This window comes from Hylobates moloch, unplaced genomic scaffold, assembly GCF_009828535.3.
Source record: "Hylobates moloch isolate HMO894 unplaced genomic scaffold, HMol_V3 SCAFFOLD_24, whole genome shotgun sequence".
In the NCBI taxonomy this organism is placed as follows: domain Eukaryota; kingdom Metazoa; phylum Chordata; class Mammalia; order Primates; family Hylobatidae; genus Hylobates; species Hylobates moloch.
In genome coordinates this window covers 16,140,461-16,168,196 of record NW_026652299.1, presented here as the reverse complement: position 1 = coordinate 16,168,196, position 27,736 = coordinate 16,140,461, and the positions used below count along the sequence as shown (strand labels likewise).

General features: G+C 36.9%; 1 protein-coding gene and 1 non-coding gene across 22 annotated transcripts in view; one reads left to right on the top strand and one right to left on the bottom strand.

The window, feature by feature from the left end:
- Nucleotides 1–27,736, top strand: part of R3HDM1 (R3H domain containing 1) — a 199,715-nt gene that overhangs the window by 101,462 nt on the left and 70,517 nt on the right. For 5 of the 21 annotated variants that reach the window (XM_058434340.1, XM_058434338.1, XM_058434339.1 and 2 more), the window contains 12 exons: nucleotides 534–593; nucleotides 677–817; nucleotides 4,714–4,822; nucleotides 4,912–5,007; nucleotides 5,812–5,889; nucleotides 7,440–7,477; nucleotides 7,561–7,611; nucleotides 7,718–7,944; nucleotides 10,651–10,905; nucleotides 15,108–15,256; nucleotides 19,635–19,736; nucleotides 21,455–21,757. In XM_058434340.1, coding sequence (XP_058290323.1) covers nucleotides 534–593; nucleotides 677–817; nucleotides 4,714–4,822; nucleotides 4,912–5,007; nucleotides 5,812–5,889; nucleotides 7,440–7,477; nucleotides 7,561–7,611; nucleotides 7,718–7,944; nucleotides 10,651–10,905; nucleotides 15,108–15,256; nucleotides 19,635–19,736; nucleotides 21,455–21,757 — 1,609 coding nt within the window. Of the gene's footprint in view, nucleotides 1–533; nucleotides 594–676; nucleotides 818–2,509; nucleotides 2,643–4,713; nucleotides 4,823–4,911; nucleotides 5,008–5,811; nucleotides 5,890–7,439; nucleotides 7,478–7,560; nucleotides 7,612–7,717; nucleotides 7,945–10,650; nucleotides 10,906–15,107; nucleotides 15,257–19,634; nucleotides 19,737–21,454; nucleotides 21,758–27,736 lie in introns of those variants that run through there. The other 16 variants (XM_058434352.1, XM_032145787.1, XM_032145786.2 and 13 more) reach the window with 10 other exon arrangements.
- LOC116463056 (U6 spliceosomal RNA) lies at nucleotides 26,265–26,368 on the bottom strand. Its single transcript, XR_004246529.1, has one exon. It is a non-coding gene; the product is annotated as a U6 spliceosomal RNA (small nuclear RNA).

Below are 27,736 nucleotides of genomic sequence, written 5' to 3'. Positions count from 1 at the left end.
TACTGGCATTGCATGTTCTTTAGAATACTGTTTCTATGGAGTTCAGCATGATAACAAAGTCCTGAGCCTAACTATAGATGTCTGTTTTTCTGCTTCCTCTCCACTTTATTGAATGAGGAAACTAAAATGCTTTTATTATCCACACATTCACAGAGCAAACTCTAATATAATAATACTAAGCAGATCAAAATACATTTAAGTTCCTTCGTTATGTGTAAGCAAAAAAAAAAATGCATTTAAGAATAGCCACATGTTGATTATTGTTAAAGTTGGGTGATGGGTACATCAAAATTCATTACATTATTCTCTACATTAGTGTACGTGTGAAAACTTCTGTAATAAAAAGTTAAACTAAAAAAATTATCTTTTATTGTTTTAAAACATTGATAAATATTCTAGCATCAAGATTGGAGTAGTCCTGAATGTATAGTTTTTAGGGGGTGAAATTTAGCGGTATAAATCATAGCCTGTTGACATTTGTGATTACTTCATTGCTAAGTTTTACTTATAAGAGTCTTCATACTTTGTTTCAGGGACAGAATGATGCTACTGAAATTGGAACAAGAAATTTTAGATTTCATTGGTAATAATGAGTAAGTCCTGACATTTAACAAGAAAAGAAATTGTCATCACCATTCTCCTTGATTTACTAAGTTGGTTTTTCTTGTGCTTCTAGGTCTCCACGTAAAAAATTCCCCCCAATGACATCTTACCATAGGATGCTATTACACAGAGTAGCTGCTTACTTTGGATTAGACCACAATGTTGATCAGAGTGGGAAGTCTGTCATAGTAAACAAAACTAGCAATACAAGAATGTAAGTGTCAAGAGATGTAACTACATATTATATATCTAAATAATAATACTTTATCTTTCTGTAGTACCTTTCATCTGAGGTTTTCCACATGTTTGAACAGTCTAATTAAGTTTCATGATAACCTTATGTGATAGGACTGAAAAACACATTTAGTTTACTGGGAACAAAATGCAACAGCCTGGACTCAAATATGGCATATGAATGAGGACTGGGGCATATGGTAAAAAAATAAAAATCCAGAGGACATAGTATCAGTGATGTTTGACAGCCACTCTTAGGGATTTTTAAAATTAATTTAGATAGCTATAGCCAGCCTTAGTCAAATTAAAAAAAAAAAAGAGAGAGAGAGCAGACTTTGTCTGTGACACCCTCACATTTAGTTAATCTTCCGTCAGTTTACCAGTCTTTCCAAAAGCCTCCGAATTTACTCCTTTTCTCTGACAATTCTTAAGAAAGTGGGACTGTTGGTTAATGCCATATCATTAGTGCTGTCTTATTCCTAGGCTATGAAGGAAGGAAGCTCCTCCTTCCTTCTCCGGAGGAGCTTTTTGTTTTAAGAATTGATTGCTTTATAGTGTTGCGGAAGTAGATCATCATTGCTGTTACTTGGGAACAGAAGACTCAGTGCAGAGGCACCCAAGTTATAAAGCATACACAGCACATCCGTTACATCTTCTGCCTATTTATAAGGCTAATCCTAAAACAACTAGCTGAGTTCAGCTGAAATTTATATTTTGATGGTGATTTGCCTATCAAAAGGAATTTCAGTTTGATATGAGGCAGCAACAAGTCTGTGGTAATGAATAGCAGTCAACTTCAGGTGGCATAAATAATCCTTTTTGGTCCGTTATTTTTCTTTCTTACCTGAAGCCAGATTTCTCCCAGGTTCTTATCTATGAATGATTTAATTTACATGGTTATATTTAATTCATCTATGCCTTTTCTGATTTATGGTCTGTGTCCTTATAGCTGCCATATCACTTGCTGGAACTGTTGGTTTTCTCCCATTTTAAATAGTCTTTTTGTCAACTAAGTAGATACTTTAGTATTTTTAAATGATTGTTCCTATAATTAAAAGTAAATTAGTGAAAATAGATGTGTTTAGAAAGGGATCTTTTCTTCTTACAGGGATTAAATGTTACCAAAATGTGAGTCTGATTTAGTTTTCATTAAAATTTAAATTTTCATATCCCTTAGTCTTTAATATTCTTTTCAATTAGCCTTGTTCCAGTCAGTTATATCATGACTAAAGTAGGATAGTAACCATTAAGCTATGAGCTGAGCTAGAGGTGAATAGAGCTGTTAATTCATTTAACCAGTACCTCTCAACATTACTCAGAGCTGCTGGATACACAAGCACATATACATTAGCAGGCATTTTGACTAACATTTTGACTGGTGACTCTCTAAGGTTTTCAATACAGTGTAACCTCAGTTATTTGAATTATATGAATGATGTCAAAAAGCTTTAGAGCTCTCTTTATCAAGATAATCAAAAGCTAGGCTCAGCAGAGATGCTTATAATATACTTAAAGAAGTATGAGTCAATAATATAATCAGACATTTCAGATCATTGAAGTTACACTGTATTTTTTTTTTAATATCTTCTGGGATATGAAGAAGGTTGTAAATCAGAAAACCTTAGAGATCTGCTCCACATTGAATAAAAACAAACTTACCTTTTCCTCATAGGGAGATTACCCGCTCCAGCCTTGAATCAGTGGTGTTGTGGATGTCAACAACCCAGTGTCCACTGGGGTGTCTCAATGGAGCGGGAAGTTGGCGATTACAGGGCAGTAAATTCAGGCATCTATAAAAGAATGAGGTAAGACAGTCTTAAGGTTAGCTGAAATGCCTGCCAGTGCTATTGGTGTGGGAATCCAGCTGCTCTTAGAAAAGTTGCCAGGCCCTTGGTTAAACCTTATAGTTCACTTTGGAATATCAGTCTCTCGTTCAAATATAAACTCCACGAATAAGAAAATGTGACTTTGAACAGTTACAAGGATAGATGACATAAGTAAATGGGGCAATCGTGTGACAAAAATAACATACTGCCATTGTCAGAACTAAATAAAAATATTTCAAACCCTTGAAGAAAATAGTCTTTTTCTTATTATTTTGGTCACAAACTTGTTTTTAGTCTTATTTTTCTTCTTTACTTCTTATATATATTTATGTACAAATCTGTTCTATATTTCACCCATCTAAGTATTTTACAATAGAAATTTCATTAAATTGCTTAGATAATTCTCACTTTTAATCTCCTTTTGCATAATTTGACAGGAGGCTTTTACGTACTTTATTAGAAATTCATAGGTTAAAATAAATGTTCAAAAGTATTACTTCGGTTCTAGGGCCAGGCGCAATGACTCACGCCTGTAATCCCAGCACTTTGCAAGACTGGGGCAGGTGGATCACTTGAGGTCGGGAGTGCGCCACCAGCCTGGCCAACATGATGAAACCCTATCTCTACTAAAAATACAAAAAAATTTAGCTGAGCATGGTGGCACCCACCTGTAATCCCACCTACTCATAAGGCTGAGACAGGAGAATTGCTTGAACACAGGCGGCAGAGGTTGCAGTAAGCCAAGATCGTGCCATGGCATTCCAGCCTGGGTGACAGAGTGAGACTCTGTCTCTAAAAAAGTTTTAAAAAAAGGAAGCGTTACTTACATTCTAGATATAAAGAAGTTTGCTGAAAATATCATTACTCAGATTTATTTGGATTGGAAATTTACTTAGGTTATTCACATGTATCATTTGACTATATAATAGATATTTGAACTGTAAAAACTACCTAGGAGTTCAATGAGATTTTCTCTAAAGCCATTTAATATATTGTTATATTTCATATTTCAAAAGAATAATTCCAGTTTTATAATAGAATGATACTTAGTCACAAGAATATTGATTGAATTAATTTGTTGAAGCCGAGAATGTGTTTTGGGAGGTGAAATTTTATATAATTGTAATTTTCCAAGGGCCACAACCTTGTGTTTGTCCTCTAGATCACAGTGGAACTTGGAACATTTCTGTAGAAGAAAGATGAGTCCACTATAAAATATATTGCTAAGATTTCATAATCATTACTTTAGGTCACAACTTTAACCTCTATAAAAGAACATCTCTTTTCTAACCTGTTCCAGTTAATGTTAAGCAAACCTGTGCCCTACTGTAATTTAAAATTAATGGATACACTTTGAAGTAGTCTGTAAGTTTTTAGCTAATTGAATGACAAAATATTTTATTACTTTCAGTTGTATAACACCAAACTAGGTAACATGGGAATAGCATAAGATACAGTACTTTCCTTGTCCCAGCATTTTTTCATAGGTTTAGACGAGGCAGTACAGGCTTTGGGTCTAACTGACCTGGGCTCCAACTATGGCTTAATCATATGCCTGCCTTTTTGACCTTGCATATTTGCTTAAGCCATTTGAACCTCGGTTTGCTCAATAATATTTATATCGGTAACTAACTTCTGAGTGTTTACTGTTTTATGTGTTGACGTATTCATTTCATCTTCAGAACAACCCTAAGAAGTAGGTACACTATATAATTCCCATTTTACAAATAAAGAAACTGGGAAAGAGAAAGGTTAAGTAACTTGTGCAAGTCATAAAGCAGCTAAAGTGCTAAAGCACAACCTTTGAATCCAAGCGGACTGACTCCAGAGCCAACATTGTATTTGATATGGCCTCTCAACCATAACATGGAATAGTTAGTATTTTCTCATGAGATTATTGTGAGGACTAAATGAGATTGCATAAGTATCTGTGGATGGCACAAAAAAGTGGTAACTTTTATTGCTTTTCATAAAGTGTTATGTTTAACTTCTTTGCTAATATTATTCATTATCTTTTCCTGTTCCTTTGTTTTTGTTTTTGTTTTTTAAGACCTGATCAGAAATTTAATGAACATATTAAGGATGATAAAGGTGAAGACTTTCAGAAACGTTATATCCTCAAGAGAGATAACTCTAGCTTTGACAAAGATGATAACCAGGTAATCTAGAACAATTGTAGAATTTTTATAGGTGCAAGACATACTATACCGGTAGTTCATTTGCCTAAAAATTATCCTCTTTTCTGTAGATGAGAATACGTTTGAAAGATGACAGAAGAAGCAAATCTATAGAAGAAAGAGAAGAAGAGTACCAGAGAGCTAGAGACCGAATATTTTCCCAAGATGTATGTACTAACATATTTAGGTCTTCATGTTAGAATATATTCTAATTACATTGTAGGGTCTCAGTCTCCCTTTTATCTATTGATCACATTTATTTTTAATCACATTTGTTGCACATAAGATCATCTTTTAGAAATATTGAGATCAGTTTTGCTTGTGTTACTAATTTAATAGTTTATAAAATACTACATTGCAGTAGTTATGTAAAATTTTACAAAAGTTGGAAGCAGGTGGACTACAGGAGTCATTAAGAGAATGTTCTCCAGTCTATATAGTTTGTGTGATTTTTTTTTCCCCAGACTTCTGACATACGTGAGATTTTTATTAATAGAACTTTGTTCCACTGTCTACAAAATCATATACTCTAGATGCTACTTGTTAGTTGACTCTCTTTGACAAATAATTTATTTCTTCTTTTGAAATAAAGCTAATTGATTTTGTAGGTTAATATCTGTTTTCTACTTCATAAGTGATTATATAAGATAGGCTTTCTAAATGGCTAATTATTTTATGCATATATGCCAGAAGAGAATCAATTTTTTTGTCAACATCTATTAAGCATCTGTCCTGTAATATGTGTTAATCAGCTACAGATAGAAATTTCCTCTGTTAAGAAAAAAAAAAAAAGATTAAATAACACTAAAATCCAGATTGTAAGTGAAGAACTTATTCATTCAACAAATTTTATTGAGCACCTGTAGTAAGTGCTATCCTAGGCACTGGAGAACATATTCATGGACAGTTATAATAATTTATCCCCAAAACAACCCTATATGGTAGATACTATCATTGTTTTTATTTTGCAGATAAGGAACCTGAGATTCCAGGAGGCTAAAATAGAGATCACACAGCTAGAAAATGGCAGAGTTGGGATTTCAACCCAGGTCTGCTGAACTCCAAGCCTATACTAAATGTCTTTCTCTCTAGTTTATAAGATAGATGAGGTATCTGCCCTTGATGAATAGCCAAGTAATGACAACAGGATGTGTGGTTTATATGGAGACATGAAGGTATAATAGATGACACAGCAGATAAGCACCAAAACCAGAACTGGGGAAGGGATGGAAGAGTTAGCTTCCAAGAAGTAACCTTGCAGGAGTGAAGAGTTCCAAGTAGAGAGTCAGTATGTACAGAGGCCCAGAGGTAAGGGAGAACTTGACACACGTTAGGAATTAAAAGATTTAAGAGTAGGCCAGGCACAGTGACTCACACCTGTAATCCCACCACTATAGGAGCACTGAGGTGGGTGGATCACTTGAGCTCAGGAGTTCAAGGCCAGCCTGAGCGACATGGCAAAACCCCATCTCTACAAAAAATTAGCCAGACATGGTGGTGCACGTCTGTAGTCCCAGCTACTCGGGAGGCTGAGACAGGAGGATCTCCTGAACCCGGGAAGTACAGGTTGCAGTGACCCAAGATGGCACTACTGCACTCCAGCCTGGGTGACAGAGCGACCCTGTCTCAAAAGATTCAGAGTAGCCAGATTCTAGCCTGAGTGATATACAACGTAAGGAAACTTTAGGTTGGAAAAACAATCAGAAATGAGATGACTCGGTCCTGAAGGTTTAAGATGATTGGACTTCTGGGGTTTTTGGTGGTGTTTTTTTGTTTTGTTTTTTACTTTTGGCTTTTTTCTTTTTTGGTCAGCAGACTTTTTCTGTAAAGGTCAGATAATAGCTGTTTTAGGCATTGTGAGCCACATAGTCTTCACTGCAGCTACTCAAATCTGACTTTTTTTCTGCTCAAACGTGAAAGCAGCCACAGACAATACATAAATGAATGGTCATGGCTGTGTTCCAGTAAAACTTTATTTGCAGAAACAGGTATCTGGCTGTAGTTTGCTGACACTGGTGCTAAAACATCAGGGAGCCATTCAAGTGGGAAGAGTTATGATCAGGTTGACATCTTAGAGAGATTGCTCCTGTTATATAAAATGGGCAAAAAATGGTAGCTGGAAAACTAGTTAGAAGACTGTTGTAATCATACAAACAAAAATGGGCATTCCTAACCCAGGTTAACAGTGCTGAAGGACTTTAAGCACCATTAAGGCATAGCTACTTGTTCACTGCTCTAGCCACAGATAAAGCACAGGTGATCAAATATGTGTTAAGTGAATGAAGTGGAATATGTATCCTATATATACTTTGAATATATAATGAAAATGGGTTCACTTATTTGGAAGATAATATTTGAATTTCAAATTATTTTGAGCCACAAAATGAATGGCTTCAAGATATATATATTATATATTTGTTAAAAGTAAGCATAGGCTCTCCAAACCAGAAAAAAAAATTCCATTATTATTTATTTGTGTACCCTTATCACCATTTTTAACTTATATTATTACACATGATTTTTGTTGTCATTGGTTTACAGATGGCATTATATTATATTTGACAAAAGTTCAACTTTTTCTATCTATTCTTTTTTCTAGTCCCTGTGTTCCCAAGAGAATTACATTATTGACAAAAGGTGAGGGAATTTTTAACATCTGTTTTGGTAATTGTCTGACTGATGCTAATAAAAATTAAAATGTCCTATTAAAATGCCAACAGACTCCAAGACGAGGATGCCAGTAGTACCCAGCAGAGGCGCCAGATATTTAGGTATTGGAAGCATGTTTTCAATACAGTATTGAAAAATTAAAGCATTTTTTTCTTTACTTTTTGTTCCCCTGCATTAGCTTTTCAAAGTTTTATTTCTAAATTACAGAGTTAATAAAGATGCTTCAGGGAGATCTACAAATAGCCATCAAAGCAGCACTGAGAATGAGTTGAAGTACTCCGAACCACGACCCTGGAGCAGCACAGATTCAGACAGCTCTCTTCGAAACCTGAAACCTGCTGTAACCAAAGCCAGCAGCTTCAGTGGAATCTCAGTCTTGACAAGAGGTGATAGTTCTGGAAGCAGCAAAAGCATAGGCAGGCTTTCAAAAACAGGTATAAATATCTACACAAAACTGTGCAGTCAAATCATTAGTTTTCCTAATGTTGTCTTAGGTCCTTATTTATCAGATAGCTTCTAATTATCCTAAAATATAAAATCACTATCAATAGTACCTTGACCGCCTCCAAAGTACTTAAGGGGTAATATGTTTCTTGACATGAGGATTCTCTCTCTGTCCTGGACACAGATTTACAACCATCAATTACTATAAAAATTCTTCTCGGCCGGGCGCGGTGGCTCATGCTTGTAATCCCAGCACTTTGGGAGGCCGAGGCGGGCGGATCACGAGGTCAGGAGATCGAGACCACGGTGAAACCCCGTCTCTACTAAAAATACAAAAAAATTAGCCGGGCGTGGTGGCGGGCGCCTGTAGTCCCAGCTACTCGGAGAGGCTGAGGCAGGAGAATGGCATGAACCCGGGAGGTGGAGTTTGCAGTGAGCTGAGATTGCGCCACTGCACTCCAGCCTGGGCGACAGAGCAAGACTCCGTCTCAAAAAAAAAAAAAAATTCTTCTCTATTGTCATAAACTTAATTAGGTAGGTTCAATGAAACATTATCTCTTGTTTGAATGCCCATAGGTAATTGGAAATTCTTTATTACTTACTCTTAGTTGGTAGAAGGCATGGTTTCTCACCTAGGATTATTTAACACTGATTGCATTTTCAGCTAATACTATCAATTATTGATTGCATTTTTTATGATAAAGTCCTTCATTTTCCATTAAAAAAATTAAATTGCTGAGGAAATTTTGAAGAATTTAAAAAACAGAAATAAATAACTATTACAAATGACTGAAAATTTCAATAATCTCCTCATTCTACTACCTGCTTCCTTGGAGTTCATTGGCTCATAACATTTCTTCTTTTCATTTTCACTAACTGGCTTCAATACTAAAGAAGCTTATATGTTTTTAGGATCCTTGAAGATCTTTATTTTTATCCGAAAATAAGCATGAAAGTCAGAAATGGGTGTTTCCCTGGCCAGGCACAGTGGCTCATGCCTGTAATCCCAACACTTTGGGATGCCGAGGCAGGCAGATCACCTGAGGTCAGGAGTTCAAGACCACCCTGGCCAACATGGCAAAACTCCATCTCTACTAAAAATATTTAAAAATCAGCTGGGCATGGTGGCGCATGCCTGTAGTCCCAGCTGTTTGGGTGGCTGAGGCAGGAGAATCGCTTGAACCCGGGAGACAGAGGCTGCAGTGAGCCGAGATCATACCACTGCACTCCAGCCTGGGCAACAGAGCGAGACTCTGTCTCAAAAAAAAAAGTAAAAGAAATGACTGTTTCTCCCTAACCTATCTGGGTGAGCCTAAACATAAGGTATTGTACACATAAGAATTGAAGGACATATTTGAACTGAAGGGCTGTAAGTAATCAGTGCTTTAAATTATTAAGGCTTATGAATTGCAGTTGCCATCTTTTTAATGTATAATGTGGTCATATTGAAAACATCTTAGTATCTATGTTAGGATTTTGCTAAAGATAGGTAAATTTTATCAGTATAAGAAATCTGCTTATGTACCAAATATGCATTATTTGGAAAATGGCCACTTGGTCATCATAACAGAAAAAGCTATTTATGTATCATGAGAAAATTATGTAGACACACTGCCAAATTAAAACATTTTAAGAACGTGTACTATATGTATTCTGTATTCTCTTCAGAGATGAAAAGAAATATTAATTGGCCCTTTGAATATGCAAAACATGTTTTTTGTTTTTAATTCTTAGGGTAAATTGATACAGTTTTTATGAAGAGTTATTTTGGCACAACTTAAAATAGAAGCTGTCCTTCAGAAGGCAACCTGTATAGTGTCTCATAGTTGTTTCATTCATTAAAGATTAATTGTCCATCCCAGAGTCAATTCTCTTATTCAAGACCTAATTAACTATATACATAAGATGCAAATCATTTTCTTTCTTTGTCTCGTTGGCCACCTTTTTTAGCCATTATGCTAAAAATCCCATTTTGAGTCCCTGTGTAATAGAAAATGGAATAAATTGCAGGGATGAAAGCATTTAAAAATCAGTTATCAAATTTGTTCAGTAAGAAATAAATTTTAAGTTAACACCAGTATAAGTACTTGGAATATTTTTCATGGTATCTCTGTCCCTTGATTAGATAAAATATTCAAAGTTGATTTTACATTTTGGGAAAATGCTATGCTAGTAAAATGAGAAATTAGATTCTGCAATTAAACTTGACAATTGTTTGTCTTAATACAGAATTTATCATTTATTTTATTTCTTACACTGAATCTTTCTGTGTTCTTATAGATAAGGGGTTTCTGGTATTAAAGGTTTTGGGCATTTTGCTGTACTAAATTCTTTTTCCTGGGGGGAAATTATCTATATATTCCTAGGTGTTAATCTAAAAGGTAAAATGTACATAACTTTGTCCTTTTGGGAATGTGGGTAATGTGCTTTTTGTGGCTGTCTGTGGCTGGTGTTATAAACGTGCTTAAGTTGCATGCTTTGGCAGTGATTTCTCTGACAACTTACATAATCAGTTTGCTGTATTAAACTTATTTGTTATGGGGAGGGTAAGCAAACATGGACAGTACATTAAAAAGAGCCAATGCTTTTATGTAGTAACTGCATGTTACACAATGTAAATTTTATTGTTGTTTTAAAAACCTGTGTTTTTTATATGAGGTTTAAAAAATCCATATTTTTCATTACTCCTCTTCTAGGTTCTGAGTCTTCTGGTAGTGTAGGGTCATCTACAGGCTCTCTTTCTCACATCCAGCAGCCTCTTCCAGGTACAGCCCTCAGCCAGTCTTCTCATGGCGCACCTGTCGTCTATCCAACTGTCAGCACTCATAGTTCTCTTTCCTTTGATGGTGGCCTAAATGGGCAAGTCGCATCTCCTAGCACTAGCTTCTTTTTGCTTCCCTTGGAAGCGGCAGGCATACCACCTGGCAGTATTCTGATCAACCCACAAACAGGTTGGTATCCAGAAAAAGGTGTTTCAGGAATTATCTGAAAATTTAAGGATACTTATTAAATGTATTTTCTGAATATGTGTAGTCAGCTTTTTATTATTCATGAATAATTAGCATTTTCCAAGAACTTTATAACAAAAACATTTATGCTAGGAAAGTTTAAAAGACATTCATATCAGAAAGCATTTTTTCCCCTTGTGACATCTGTGATATCGTCTATGCCAAATAATAGCCCAATTATAATTTTTAAAAAAATTTATTTCCTAGAAATGAGACAACTACCTACGAAAGAGCTTTGTTTGATATAACAATTTTTTTAACCAACATTGATTTTTTTGGATGACATAACAATTTTATACTTGGGAAAATCGGGTACATTTTATGAAGAAGGACTGAATAAGCAGCTTTTTTTCATTATATAATGGAGGGAGGAAAAATAATTATTTTTCAGAATGTGGTGATTTTCTACTGAGGAAAAGCTAAAGGACATCTTATTGGTAGTAAAAAAAAATTGGGGGGAGTCATGTATTAATATTGACAGTACATATTCTTTGCAATTAGCTAATAGTAATTTACACTTTGGAGCATTTACTTTTACCATATGCTCTGTTAGGTGCTTTAAATATGTTATAACCTTGTTAGGTAGGTGAAATCCTCATTTACAGATAAAGAAACTGAACCTCAGGGACGTGAAGAAACTGCAGTTATAGTATATTTCACTATGTAAATTGGTAAAAATGATTTATATAGAAAAAAATATGATCTTTTAAAAGATCACAAGAAGTCCTGGTCTCTTCAAGATAGCATAGCCCAGTCATTTGGCAAGATAATGAAAACTCTCCTGATCTTTTGATAACTTTAAATCTCATAGATTTAGCTGATGTGGTCTCATCATAATGGCGGTAGTTTACAGGCAGATACAGGTGGGAGTATAAGGTCTCTGAGTGTTCCTGGCCCTTTCCTTTCATTTGTAGTAGAAAAATCCTGACTTGGGACTCATTACTTTCAGGTTTTATTCACATGTCTTTTTAAGATAAAATATGCAAACATTTGTTTCTCTTATAAGATTTAAATTAGCATAAATAACTGATTTTTCAGAAATTCCATTTTTGCTTAGTAATTACCTTCTTATTCTTCAGGTTAATATGTTACTAGCATTCCTGTTTTTGTCCAGCAAGATGTAAGATGATTTAATATTTTACCTTTTCCTATTATTTTTCATTCAAAACATATTAATATGGTTTTGGTAACATGAAAGATTCATTTGCTTAGGAAGGGATAGAGTGAGAAACTGATTGGTCTGAAATTGAATTGTACTATTAATTTAAATGAATCCAAAAGTGATCTCTTTGGTTTTTGACAACAGTATTACAATACATTTAACTTTTTTAAGGCGACCCTTAAATTACATTTGAACGCCTTTACCCAAATCTGCTCCACCAATTTTTTCCCCAAATTATTTAGCAGTCAACAAATACCCAGGACGAACTTGTTTTTAGTTATCTATAACTGTCACACAAATTATCAGTATACTAATTGATTAAAATTATTTTACTTTAGAGGACTTTTTCTGCTTGATAGCTATAGACTAGTATAGTCTTCTCTCCCAAATATTATTATTTTATATCATAAGTTTCTTCAAAAAAAAAATGGAGAGGGGCCGGGCACGGTGGCTCATGCTTGTAATCCCAGCACTTTGGGAGGCCGAGGCGGGCGGATCACGAGGTCAGGAGATCGAGACCACGGTGAAACCCCGTCTCTACCAAAAATACAAAAAATTAGCCGGGCGTGGTGGCGGGCGCCTGTAGTCCCAGCTACTCGGAGAGGCTGAGGCAGGAGAATGGCGTGAACCCGGGATGCGGAGGTTGCAGTGAGCCGAGATCGCGCCACTGCACTCCAGCCTGGGCGACAGAGCAAGACTCCGTCTCAAAAAAAAAAAAAAAATGGAGAGGGATTTACTATGGAAGAGCAGATGTTTTTAAGACAATTTAAGAAACTGTTTTTCAGTCAAATTTTTCTGTGTTTCTCTGTATTTTTCTCACTCATAATCATTGAACAGTTAATTTTTATGTAGTCCTTTCTTGTTTCTTTTTTTAACAATCCAATTTTAGTAAAGAAAAATACCAATCTTTTAATCTATTTATTGAAAAAATGTCTGGAAGACAGTATCTGAAATGTTAATGATATGATTATGGGGAATTCCACAGTAGCAAAGACGTGGAATCAACCTGAATGCCCATCAGTGATAGACTGGATAAAGAAAATATGGTACATATACACCATTAAATACTATGAAGCCATAAAAAAGAACAAGATCATGTCCTTCGCAGGAACACAGATGGAACTGGAGACCATTATCCTTAGCAAACTAACGCAGGAACAGAAAACCAAATATCACACGTTCTCACTTATAAGTGGGAGCTAAATGCTGAGAACATGTGAACACATAAGAGGGAAACAATACACACTGGGGCTTATCGGAGGGTGGAGGGTGGGAGGAAGGAGAGGATCAGGAAAAATAACTAATCGGCAACAAAATAATTTGTATAATAAGCCACCATAACACAAGTTTACCTGTATAACAAACCCACACATGTGCCCCTGAACTTAAAAGTGAAATCACACACACACAGAGATTATGGGGAATTTATTTTCTTTTTTGTCTCTGTTATTTTCTTAAAATACAAATGTTACTTTTTGTAATAAGAAAAAGTTGTTTAGAGGCCGGGTGCGGTGGCTCACACTTGTAATCCCAGCACTTTGGGAGGCCGAGGCGGGCAGATCACGAGGTCAGGAGATCGAGACCACAGTGAAACCCCGTCTCTACTAAAAAATACAAAAAATTAGCCGGGCGTGGTGGCGGACGCCTGTAGTCCCAGCTACTCGGAGAGGCTGAGGCAGGAGAATGGCGTGAACCCGGGAGGCGGAGCTTGCAGTGAGCCGAGATTGTGCCACTGCACTCCAGCCTGGGCGACAGAGCGAGACTCCGTCTCAAAAAAAAAAAAAAGAAAAGAAAAAGTTGTTTAGAATATATGTGTAGAGAAGCCAGGTGCAGTGGCTCACACCTGTAATCCCACCACTTTAGGAGACCAAGGTGGATGGATCACGTGAGGTCGAGAGTTCAAGACTAGCATGGCCAACATGGTGAAACCCCATCTCTACTAAAAATATAAAAATTAGCCAGGTGTGGTGGCAGGTGCCTATAATCCCAGCCAGTCTGGGGGCTGAGGCAGGAGAATTGCTTGAACCCGGAGGAGGTTGAGGTTGCAGTGAGCTGAGATCGCGCCACTGCAGTCCAGCCTGGGCCAGGCAACAGAGTGAGACTGTCTCAAAAAAAAAAAAAAAAAAAAAAAAGAGGTTGTAAAATGAGGACAGTACCATCAAGTTTACAATTGGAAGCATGAAGCTATTAATTATTTTAGTTTTTCATCCAGTTCTAATTTTATTAGTGAAATATATGTAATGTGGCCTAAAAATTAGATATTTCCTACCTCCTAATAAATAACTTTCCAATATCCTGAAGCCAAGCATTTTCTCTTTGAACTGAAATATAGCCTTATAGGACCCCGATCCTTTAACTGAATTTCTTAGGCTAAATGCGTTTCGTAATTCAGAGTTTTTCAGAAAATACTACATATTATGAAATAAGGCTAGGATTACTTTGGGAGGTCGAGGCGGATGGATCACCTGAGGTCAGGAGTTTGAGACCAGCGTGGCCAACATGGGGAAATGCCATCTCTACTAAAAATAAAATATTAGCCCTGTGTGGTGTCATGCCTGTAATCCCAGCTACTCGGGAGACTGAGGCAGGAGAATCATTTGAACCCAGGAGACAGAGGTTGCACTGAGGTGAGATTGTGCCACTGTACTCCAGCCTGTGCAACAGAGTGAGACTCCGTCTAAGAAAATAATAATAAATTAATTAATTTAATTAAGCTCACTAGCAGCCTGGGCCAGTACCCCATAATAAGAAATGCAGTAAAACATTTGAATATTTACTCTAAGTGAGGGAAATAAAGACTATTAATAGCCTCATGTCAGAGCAGGCATTTCCCAACCTAAGGAAATCTTTGTTTTCAAAATATTAGGGGTTTTTTTGATTGTGGTTAAAGGATTTTGGACATGCTTTGTAAATTGCTAGTAAAAGGACCTATTTTCCATCTGTATTCTAAGTTATTTTTTTTCCTTCTTTTTAAATTTTTCAGGTCAGCCCTTCATAAACCCAGATGGGAGTCCAGTTGTGTATAATCCTCCTATGACTCAACAACCAGTTAGACCCCAAGTGCCTGGACCTCCACAGCCACCTCTGCCAGCCCCACCTCAACAACCAGCAGCTAATCACATTTTCTCACAGGTGCACATATCCATGATTACAGAATGCTAAGTTGACTTGTCTTTACATATTTGGGACTAAATTTGCCAATTATAATTGAGATAGTCTAAGTAAGTATCTCTTAGAACTTTAATATTCTGCCACCAGTGGTATTCCACTCACTACTCATAGGAAAAGAGAGATAACTTCAAAGGCTTTTCCCCGATAAATACTGGAAATATATTAGAAAGAAGGGAATTGTTTTAATCTTACAAGCCTGTCTAGTGAGTGTTTTATCCCTATTTCACAACAGCAAGAAATGGACAACAGGAGGAATAAAAACAAAACTGTGATTGTTCATTGGCCCAATGAGCAAAGTGAGTTGTTTTAAGATTCCACAGATTAAGCAGTTAGAAGAAACTGAGATAGGCTGCTCAGGTTCTACAAGGTACTCTTCATCCATTCTACCTACCCTATGAAAGACAAAGCAGTTCTGAGTTAGAATTCCCAAAAGTACTCTCAGTAATATTTTGAGTTTGTAAAAATGTTTAGAATTTACACATTCATTTTCACATTCAGTCTTTTTCCCCTACAGATGTATTATCCATCTTTGGGGAACTTGATTATACCAGTATGAACTCTGATTTTTATTCTAACTTTTTTTTTTGAGATGGAGTCTCGCTCTGTCACCCAGGCTGGAGTGCAGTGAAGTGATCTCGGCTCACTGCAAGCTCCGCCTCCCGGGTTCACACCATTCTCCTTCCTCAGCCTCCCGAGTGGCTGGGACTACAGGCGGCTGCCACCACGCCCAGCAAATTTTTTGTATTTTTAGTAGAGACTGGGTTTCACCATGTTAGTCAGAATGGTCTCGATCTCCTGACCTCGTGATCCACCCGCCTCGGCCTCCCAAAGTGCTGGGATTACAGGCATGAGCCACCGCGCCCAGCCTATTCTAACTTTTAAAGATTGTTTAACATATTAAAGTTTATGTAGTTAGTTGTACCTCTTTTTCCCTGCAAGACTCTAAATATTCCATTGGTGAAAACATTCAGAGTGATTTTGTATGAAAGAAGTATGATGGGCCAGGCGCGTTGGCTCACACCTCTAGTACCAGCACTTTAGGAGGCCGAGGCAGGCAGATCACCTGAGGTCAGGAGTTCGAGCCCAGCCTGGCCCAAATGGTGAAACCCCCGTCTCTACTGAAAATACAAAAATTAGTTGGGCGTGGTGGTGTGCACCTATAGTCTCAGCTACTCAGGAGGCTGAGGCAGGAGAATCACTTGAACCCGGGAGGTTGCAGTGAGCTGAGATTAGGCCACTGCAATCCAGCCTGGGTAACAGAGCGAGACTCCATCTCAAAAAAAAAAAAAAAATTAAATAAATAAGTGAGTATCCCTTAAAAAAAAAGAAGAAGAAGAAGAAGTATGATGATAAAGTTGAACTGGAGAAATTTCATTAATTTTGCTCACAAGTGATATCGTTTGTATTGCAGGGTTGAAGAACATACAAGTTTAATTACATTATTTAATGGTGTGAAAGTCATAAAAAATAGTTGTACTTCTGGCAATTAAGACTCCCAATACTGGGCAAGGCAGTTTTTTAAAAAGAAGAAGAACTTACAGGTTTTGGATATACTTCTAAGACCATACAAATCAGTTAATGTATGTAGAAGAGATTGCCTAAAACTATTTCCACAGACTCCCGTATTCCCTTCCCAATCCCATTTGGTTACATACAATGAGCTTGCATAAAACTTCTTCCCTGGCTTTCTCTGCCTTGGCTTCAGTCAGCTTGGTCCCAAAGAGTTTCCTCTTTATTATGCTGTCAGGTAGTTGACTTTGCAGTGCCGTGTATTTCACCAGGAGCTTTAAAACACTAATTTTCATTTGATTTCATTTTTATTTAAATTTCGGTGGAAATAATGTTAATCTAGCAACTTTAAAAAACTCTGGGATTTATCTGTATTATATATTTCAGTTTATTATCTCTTAGAACTTTGTCTGATTTAGTGATAAGAGACAGTTCTAAATGAAGATGTAGGCCACCTAGTTTAGAAACAGATGCTTTAATGAGCTATAATTTGAATTCTTGGGATATTCATCAAATTCCATAACTTATTTTTCTAGCGTTGCTCCAAGTTCAGGTAATGCATCATCAGATCCAGAAACAGAGACTCAAAGAAAACTGACTCTCAATAAATACCTTTTGCACAATCTGAAATAATTCATCAATGAGATTTCAAATAACCAAACAAAATAATGCAATGATTTCCAAAGCCTTCAGAAGGGCTACTTTTCTTAGACCTAACATAAAACCAATTACTTTAGGTGGATGTTGTTTTGCAGCCAGTTGCAATTCGAGTAGGGAAAGGATGTGCTAAGGCTTTTTCTTCCCTAAATGGTGTCAGAATTTCACTTTCATCAATCAATCTTCTAGCCCACAGTTTTTTTCATTACTCTCTGAAACTCAGGAAGACGTTAATTCATACCCTTGGTGCTCATAGTACTTTGCTTAATCCCCCAGCTGACTGAAACTTTTGTTTCATCTGACACATAGGAGATCAAGTCTTCTGAAAGTTATGTCTTAATGGTTATCTGACTTAGTAACACACCAAGTAGCCTGTTCTTGAGAGTTCTAAAGCTATGGCACCTCATGTAGTATAATATGTACTATCCGTTAGGAAGCTCACTTATTTCTATCCATGAGTTTTCTGAGGAACTAGAGGCTACTTTATAGATCTTTCAGCTTTTACTGAAAGATTTTTTAATGCTTTAATTATAGCTTTTTTTTTTTTGCTTTATTTTAAGCTTATCTAAGCTTTTGTTTTTTAGAAACCATTGTGTTGATTTTGTGGTGAAAGTGCAACTCAAATCAGTATCTGTTATCTATCTATGATGTCATAGACAAACAATGTCTATCTTAGTTGACATAGAAGTTGTCTATTTAAATTATTGCCTGAACAATCTTAATTCCATTAGTTTATCTAACATTTTTAAAGTATTGTCTCTGAAGACAATATTCAGAGATATTGTTCGGAAGGAGATGCATGAATATACATTTTAACTAAGAGTTTTTATCAAGTAGGATTCCCTGGGTTCCTCATCTACTTGCTTATGTGGCTGTCTACAAGTTACTTAATTTACCTTAGTCTAATTGCCTTCTGTAAAGTGGGTTGCTATAGTCTTTAAGCCAATATGTATATTACCATTTTTGTAATAAACAGTATAAATATGAGAAAATTAAACAGATGCAATTTTAGTTTGTGGATGACCAGCTGTATTCCCAAGATTGAAAAGTGATTACAACTTTTTTTAAAAAAACACCTGTTCTTGAGTGCCCCTGGGAACATAAAACCCTTTTTTTCCTGAAACTCAGGAGTATTTCATTAATGGCCAGAGATTTTAAGTAACTAGTTTCTCAGCTCCTAACATGTACTATCTTAATAGAAATGTGTTTAATTACAAAGAAAGTGTTTATCTTCCTTATATAAAAGAGATGTGTTTGTGTGTGTGTGCATGTGTCTGTATGTATATATGTGTTGTTCCTTAGGCTATTATTCTTAATAGTTCCCACTATATATATATATATATGTATTTTTTTTTTTTTTTTGAGACGGAATCTCCCTCTCGTGCCTAGGCTGGAGGGCAGTGGCGCCATCTCAGCTCACTGCAAGCTCCACCTCCCAGGTTCATGCCATTCTCCTGCCTCAGCCTCCCGAGTAGCTGGGCTACAGGTGCCCACCACCACGCCCGGCTAATTTTTTGTATTTTCAGTAGAGACGGGGTTTCACCGTGTTAGCCAGGATGGTCTCGATCTCCTGACCTCGTGATCCGCCTGCCTTGGCCTCCCAAAGTGCTGGGATATATTTTTTTACCCAGTGCATTTTTCTTATAAAATTGCTAAAAGTTAGGGGCTTTGGTCCCAAAAGACTGCTTAATTTTACCTTACCAGTAGGGTAATTGGAATAGTTATTGTGTAAGTTATTACTGTCTGATAGTAAGAATGAAGTTTTTCATTTATAATTTAGCGTTATACTGCAAAATAGGGCAGCCCTTGCATAAAACCAGGAAATAACGAGAAGTAGTTTTGCTTTTACTGACTTAACCCAGGGGTCTTGGTTAAATAATAGGATTCAAAATGCCTAAATCACCTGTTCCCATTAATCTATAATAAAGAAATATTTTATTGCAAAATATTCTCCTAATGTAATAAATTCAGGCGTACATGTTTTTGAGAGTTTTACTATATTAGAGTTTCTTCACTTTGTATTGTTTTTGTTGTTTCCTATGTTGTTATATTTTAAATGACTTTATAAATGTAGTTAAAGCTATTGCCAAAAAAGTGTAAATTTCCGTTTTATGCAATTCTTCTAACGTTTTATTCTGACATTAACATTGTTTGCCAACCTGTTATTCTTTAGCCTGTTCGTCCTCTGCAGTCCTCTTCACAGCCTGTTCAGTACTCTACAGCCCCTTACCCATCCCCGCTCCTGCCAGTCTCACCCACCCAGCAATACTCCGTGGTACTATATCTCTATTCACCTCCTGCGTTGTTTCTGTGGGTGGATGTGTGATGAATGCTCAAGAGTGTCATTAATGTAATATGATCTTTTGTGATTTTTTTTTGAGTCAGGTTTACATATGTATCTAAAAAAAGTATTTCTAATTCATACTAGAAATAGTTTATTCTGTTCCATAAAATATTGGTTATAGTGGCTTATTATGGTGATTGTTTAACCTTTTCCTGCTTTTCATAACGAAAGAATTTTCAGGTTGATTATTCTAGTCCTAAGATGTTTTAGCAACTTTCTCATTGAGGCCAGTGCAGGGTCTGTGCTGCCCTGGGATGGCAGCTTTCATCTGGGTTTAGGCATTCTATTTTCTCCCCAACACTGTAGGTCCAGTAGACCCAGTACCAGTTCGTAGGGTAGTTGCCAGGACTTCTAAGTATATTTTCTAAGAAGATTTCTGGATATTTAATCTGTGACTGTAAAGTAATGATACTTTCTTCAATCCAAAGTATGCCCCAATTTTTATTGGAATAAGAAAATGACTTTTTTCCAAGGTGACTCTGAGAGTGGTATACAGTTATGGTACTTCTGTTAAAAATATTTGATCATATAACATTGGAATTACAGTTCATAGGTACATTTTTTTCCTTTTGACACCATTCACTTAGGCTAATCGTGTTAAGAGTGTCAGAGTGACAGTTTGGGAAGAGAAAAACCATGTATTTTCAATCATTAAATCAGGTGTCTCCTTTCAGTCCTTTATCTTCTCCATAGCCTTAATTTACTTTGGAAAATCCAGCAGATCTAGAAACTGCAGACATGTCAACTTTGATATGATGACTCAATTGCCACAATTTTGTAAGTCATTTTTTTCAGTGTTGACCTTTTAACAAAATGTGGTATATGTTGTTGCCAGTCTGTGGTTTCTCGGGAACAGGGAGCATTTTAACCCTATATCATCATTTCAGTGATATTTTTCTGGAACAATAAGAGCTGGTCCTTATCCTGTTGAATTAGAGAACTGTTTGTCAGATAGCACATAAATCATAACCCTTGTCTTGGTAGGGCACCGTTTACCAAAAGCATAGGAAACTATCATTTGAATTACATTTGTCAAATTATCTGACTTCCAGAACAGACTGAAAAACACAAGGAAAGAATGGAATGTGTGGCCAAATTATTTTTGAAATATTACAGAAAGGACTGTGTAGTTGGATTTTATGTATTTAATTTCTGCAAGTAATTTTCATGGTTAGGGATACAAAAATGCATAGAATTTGAATTTTGCCTTCTAGGAAGAGGGGAGATAGTTAAAAGCAAATACTAATTAGTACCTTGCTCATTGCTTGGTCTTTGAAGTCCTTTCAGAAAATATTAATTGTATAATATGAACTTGGCCAATTTCACTTCTACATTCTAATGTTGCTTTCATGTTCATTTAAATAAATGTCTTCATTTTTTAATGTGAAATGTTGGACCCTACTCTTTTCTGCATGCTGTACATCCCCATTAGATATATTTTTTAAATTATGATGATGGCATTGTAATATTCAACAATAGAGTTGTCATTTTTTTGACGCTTCACCCTGTTACGTCATTGCTGTTGTTGATATATATACTTTCCATAATGTGTACTATTGCACCTTATTTAAAAATAGGAAGTATTTTTCTTTGATAAGTTTGGCCTATGTGTAGAAGGCTTACTAATTTTTGACTTCTTCGTTTTTTAGCAGGATAACCTTGGGTCTCAGTTTAGCCACATGAGTCTTGCTCGCCAGCCATCTGCTGATGGTTCTGACCCTCATGCCGCCATGTTCCAGTCCACTGTGGTTCTTCAGTCTCCACAGCAGTCTGGTTATATCATGACAGCAGCCCCTCCACCACATCCTCCTCCACCACCGCCACCACCTCCTCCTCCTCCTCCCCTACCACCTGGGCAGCCAGTCCCTACTGCTGGATATTCTGCCTCTGGTCATCCTGTCAGCCAGCCTGTGCACCAGCAGCAGGGATATATTCAGCAGCCATCACCACAGGTATATTGCTTTTTAACCTTTTCTTTCTTGTGGAAACCTCTCACTTAAGATCAGTTTTAACTTCAAAGAACTTATTTTTACATTCTCATGAAGAGAATTTGTGAGAGTATATAAGCAAAGCATATACTCATCTTTCCTCCTCTGGAGATTTTCATGCACATGCTAAGCAACCATATGACAGGTAAATGCTCCAGTTGGTTGGTAAAGTATTTGAGCTTTGAGGCGTTTTTTTTCTGACCGAGAGATATGGGTTTCTAAAAAACTAACCTAAGGGAAACACAATAAAGTGTAAATCCGCTGTAAAAATAAAATGGTAAGGCTGGGCACAGTGGCTCACGCCTGTAATCCCAGCGCTTTGTGAGGCTGAGGCCGACTCCCAAGGCTGGGCTCGAGCCTAAGAGTTGGAGACCAGCCTGGGCAACGTGGCGAAACTTTTGAATGTTTAACTAACTTTTAATTTCTGAAACAGACCCCACTTGGTTATGATGTAGTATCCTTCTTATATATTGTGGGATTCAGTTTGCTAATATTTGGTAAAGATTTTTGCATCTATGTTCATGAAGGATATTGGTCTGCAGTTTGCTTGTTGTATTTTTGGTTGTAGTATCCGGGTGGTACTAGCCTTAAAATGAGTTGGGCATTGTTCCCTCCTCCTTTATTTTCTGAAGGTGTTTATGTAGGATTGATGTTATTTCTTCTCACATGTTTGCCAGAATTCACCAATGAATTCATCTATAGCTGGAGATTTTTTGCAGGGAAGGTTTTTAAATTACAAATTTAATTTCTTAGTAGATATAAAACGATTCCAGTTCTCTTTTTCTCTTTGGACTAAATTTCATACTTTGTTTCCATTTCATGTTTCATATTTGTTGTCATAAAATTATTCTTAATATCCCCTTATGCTTTTAATATTTTTAGGATCTTAGTGGTATCCACTTTTTATTTCTTGATATTGGTAATTTTGCTCTCTCTTTTTTGTTTTTTATTAATTTAGCCAGATGATTTATCAAGTCTTTTGATGTTGTTAAAAAAAAAAAAAAAAAACATGGGCCAAACGTGGTGGGTGGCTCACGCTTGCAATCCCAGCCCTTTGGGAGGCTGAGGCAGGCGGATCACTTGAGGTCAGGAGTTCGTGACCAGCCTGGCCAACATGGCGAAACCCCTTCTCTACTGAAAATACAAAAATTAGCTGGGCGTGGTGGTGCACGCCTGTAATCCCAACTACTGGGGAGGCTGAGGCAGGAGAATCACTTGAACCCGGGTCATGAAGGTTGGAATGAGCTGAGATTGAGCCACTGCACTCCAGCCTGGGCAACAGAGCGAGACTCCATCTCAAAAAAAAAAAAAACAAAGGTTTCATTAATTTTTATGATTTTATTTTCAGTGATTTTAGATTTTTCTTCTAATAGAAGTTTTTAATGCTATAAATTTCTTTTTTTCTTTTTTTTTTTTGATGCTGCAAATTTCTAAGCAGCATTTTGGTGCTATCCACAAATTTGGATATGTAGTATGTTCGTTATTATTTAGTTTTAAATGTTTTCTCTTTTGAGAGGACTTTTTATGACCCATGACTTACTTAGAAGTATTTAATTTCCAAATATTTAGGGGCTTTTTAAATACCTTTTGTTATTGATTTCTATTTTAATTACATGTGGTCAGAGAGCTTACTCTTTAAGATTTCAAAGTTTTGGGCCAGACACAGTGGCTTATGCCTGTAACCCCAGTACTTTGGGAGGCCAAGGGGGGCATATCACTTGAGGTCAGGAGTTTGAGACCAGCTTTGCCAACATGGTGAAACCCCATCTCTAATAAAAATACAAAAATTAGCTGGGCGTGGTGGTGCGCACCTGTAATCCTGGCTACTCGGTAGCGTGAGGCAGGAGAATTATTTGAACCCGGTAGGCAGAGGTTGCAGTGAGCCAAGAATTTGTGTTCTAATATTTTAGTGTTATGTGGTTTTTTGTTCAGGGTTCTTTTGTGGGGCAAGGCATTTTGATTTTTTTATTGAAATTCACATAATATAAAATGAATCATTTAACCATTTTTATGTGAACATTTTAGTTGCATTTAGTACATATTCACAGTGTTGTACAACCACCACTTCTGTTTGGTTCCAAAACATTTTCATCACTCCAAAAAAGAAACCCCATACCTGTTAGGCAGTTGCTACTTATTCCCCCATTTCCCAGCCCCTGGCAACCACCAATCTGCTTCTGTCTCCTATGGTTTTACCTATTCTGAATACTTCATATTGATGGAATCAGGCGACATGTTACCTTTTGTGTCTGACTTCATTCACTTAACATAATATTTTCAAAGTTCATCTACATTGTAGCATAGGCCTGCACACACACACACACACACAGTGGCACACTATTCATACTTAAAATGTATTCACACTTAAAGATCTGTTCACACTATTCTTACTTTACCTTTTTATCCATTAGTTGAAATTTGGAATGGTTGTTGTTGTTGTTGTTGTTGTTGTTGTTGTTGTTCTTGTTCTTGTTGTTGAGACAGAATCTCTTTTTGTTGCCCAGGCTGGAATGCAGTGGTGCAATCTCTGCTCACTGCAACCTCCACCTGCCGGGTTCAAGTGATTCTCCTGCCTCAGCCTCCCGAGTAGCTGGGATTACAGGCGTGAGCCACCACACCCAACTAATTTTTGTATTTGTAGTAGAGACGGTTTTACCATGTTGGACAGGCTGGTCTCGAACTCCTGACCTCAAGTGATCCGCCCACCTCGGCCTCCCAAAGTGCTGGGATTACAGGCATGAGCCACCACACCTGGCCAAAATTTGGAATGTTTTCATCTTTTGTTTCTGTAAATAGTGCTGTTTTGAATATGTAGGTACATGTATTTTTTTAATACCTGTTTTCAGTTTTTTGGAGTATGTGTGTATATATATTAAGTGTGTGTGTGTGTGTGTGTGTGTGTGTATTTGTCTTTTTGTTATTGAGCTAAGAGTTCTTTATATATTCTGGATACTAGACCCATGTCAGATAAGTGATATGCAATTATTCACTCATTCTGTAAAATTGTCTTTTTAGTTTCTTAATAATGTTCTTTGATGGACAAAAGTTTTTTAATTTTGGTAAAGTTCACTTTATCCATTTTTTCTTTTATTGCTTGTGCTTTTGGTGTCATATCCAAGAATTTGTTGTCCTGTCTTTTAAGTGCTTTATGTTTTTAGCTCCTAGGTCATTTATCCATTTTGAGTTAATTTTTGAATATGGCGTGAGGCAAGAGTTCATCTTCATTCTTTTTCAAGTATATATCTAGTAATTCTAGCATTATTTGTTGAAGATACTTTTCTTTCCCCATTAAATAACCTTGGAATCCTTGTCGAATATCCGTTGACCATAAATGTAAGGGTTTTTTCCTGGGCTCTCACCTTACCCATTATGTGTTTCTATCGTTTTGCTAGTACTACATTGTTTTGATTGCTGTGGCCTTGTAGTAACTTTTAAAAATGGGAAGAGTGAGTAGTCCTACTCTGTTCTTTTTCTTTTTCTTTTTTTTGTTTTTTTTTGTTGTTGTCGTTGTTGTTGTTTTTGAGACGGAGTCTTGCTCTGTCGCCCGGGCTGGAGTGCAGTGACTGGAGTGCAGTGGCGCGATCTCGGCTCACTGCAAGCTCCGCCTCCCGGGTTCATGCCATTCTCCTGCCTCAGCCTCCCTAGTAGCTGGGACTATAGGTGCCCGCCACCACGCCCAGCTAATTTTTTGTATTTTTAGTAGAGACGGGGTTTCTCTGTAGTCTCGATCTGACCTCGTGATCTGCCTGCCTTGGCCTCCCAAAGGGCTGAGATTACAGGCGTTGAGCCACCGCGCCCGGCCTACTCTGCTCTTTTTCAAAATTGTTTTTAGTATTCAGGCTCCTTGCAATTCCATATGAATTTGAGAATGGGCTTTTCTGTTTCTGCAAAAAAGACCTTTGGAGTGTTGATAGGTATTGCGTGGAATATGTAGGTCTCTTTGATATTATTGCCATATTAACAATATTAAGTTTTCCAGTCTTAAATGAGCATGGGATGTTTTTTCATTTACTCTGGTCATCATTGATTTCATATTCTATTGTTTTGGGATTTGTCTATCTCCCTTTTAAGTTCTATCAGTTTTTTATAGTATTTGAAGCTATATTAAACAATTTATATTTATCATGTCTTCCTGATATATTGACTCATATATAACGTTTTTCTCTGTCTCTAATAGTATTTCTTGAAACCTATTTTATCTGACATTATAGTGTCATTCTTTTGAGTAACATTTAAATGGTGTATCTTTTTCTATCTTACTTGCAACCCCTATATTTAAAGTGTCTTTCATGTATGGTTATTAGTTGGGTTCTGCCTCTTTGTACAGTGATTGGAGTGTCATTAGACCCTTTAAATTTAATATATTTTTGACATGGTTAGATTCAGGTATGCCACATTGCTATTTTTTTATTTGCCCTATCTGTATTTTATTCTACTTTCCTGCATTTTCTATTATTTGAACTTTTTTTTTAATAATATTGAATGCTTTACGAATTTCCGTGTCATCCTTGTGCAGGGGCCATGCTAATCTCTGTATTGTTCCAATTTTAGTATATATGCTGCCGAACTGAGCACTTTAGTTCACTTTCTTGAGTATTGTCTTTTTAGGTACCTTCCCTTGAATTTTCTGAATGTGTGTGTTTTTCTAGGGAATGTGTTACGCACCTTTACCTTATCAAAATCTACTTCAAGTTAATATTGAAATTTCAAGTAAAATGTAGCAGCCTTATAACAGTATAATTCCATTTACATTCTCTCCATCCTTTTGCTGTTGTTGCCATATACATTGCATCTCTATATATTATATACCAAAAATAGTGTTAATAATTTTTGCCTTAAAAGAGATACTGGCAGCCAGGCACAGTGGCTCACACCTGTAATCCCAGCACTTTGGGAGGCCGAGGCAGGCGGATCACTTGAGGTCAGGAGTTCGAGACCAGCCTGGCCAATGTGGCGAAACCCCCATCTCTACTAAAAATACAAAAAAAAATTAGCCAGACCTGGTGGCGGGTGCCTATAATCCCAGCTACCTTGGGAGGTTGAGGCACAAGAATTGCTTGAACCCGGGCAGCAGAGGTTGCAGTGAGCTGAGATCGTGCCACTGCACTTCTGGGCCACAGAGTGAGATTCCATCTCAATTAAAAAAAGAGAGCGATATTAGCTAGGCACAGTGGCTCAAGCCTATAATCCTAGCACTTTGGGAGGCCGAGATGTGCGGATCACTTGAGGTCAGGAGTTCGAAACCAGCCTGGCCAACATGGTGAAATCCCATCTCTACTAAAAATACCAAAAAAAAAAAAAAAAAATTAGCCAGGTGTGGTGGCAGGCACCTGTAATCCCAGCTACTCGGGAGACTGAGGCAGGAGAATTGCTTGAACCTGGAAGGTGGAGGTTGCAGTAAGCTGAGATTGCGCCACTTCACTCCAGCCTGGGAGACAGAGTGAGACTCTGTCTCAAAAAAAAAGATACCTTTTTTAATTAAAGGAAAATACCTAAACTCAGGATTTAGATTACTTTCTGATACCTCCAGGAACAGTTAAGGGATCCCATATGTATTGTGTCTATTTTAATGCTTCAAAGACAGGAGATCTACAGTAAACTTGAGAGATTCTTGGCTAAAAACTAACCTAGGAATGTTATGCCTGGCTGGTTTTCAGATGAGATGAGCACTCTTTAAGATCTCCACAGATCTCTGTTCTTTTTACAGATAACCCAATCAGAAGAGCAGAATGTGAGTGAGCCCATGACACTGTTAAAGTTAACTTACCACATACTTCTGTAATACTGGATTAGGTATTTATTCTTCACCCCAAACTAGGTCAGATTAAGAGAACTTCATAACTAATACTAATAGCTCTGGAAGGAAAAATAAATCAAGATAGTCTTGATGACATTTTAATTTGCATTAGAAATATGGTCATGCATCATTTAAGGATAGAGATA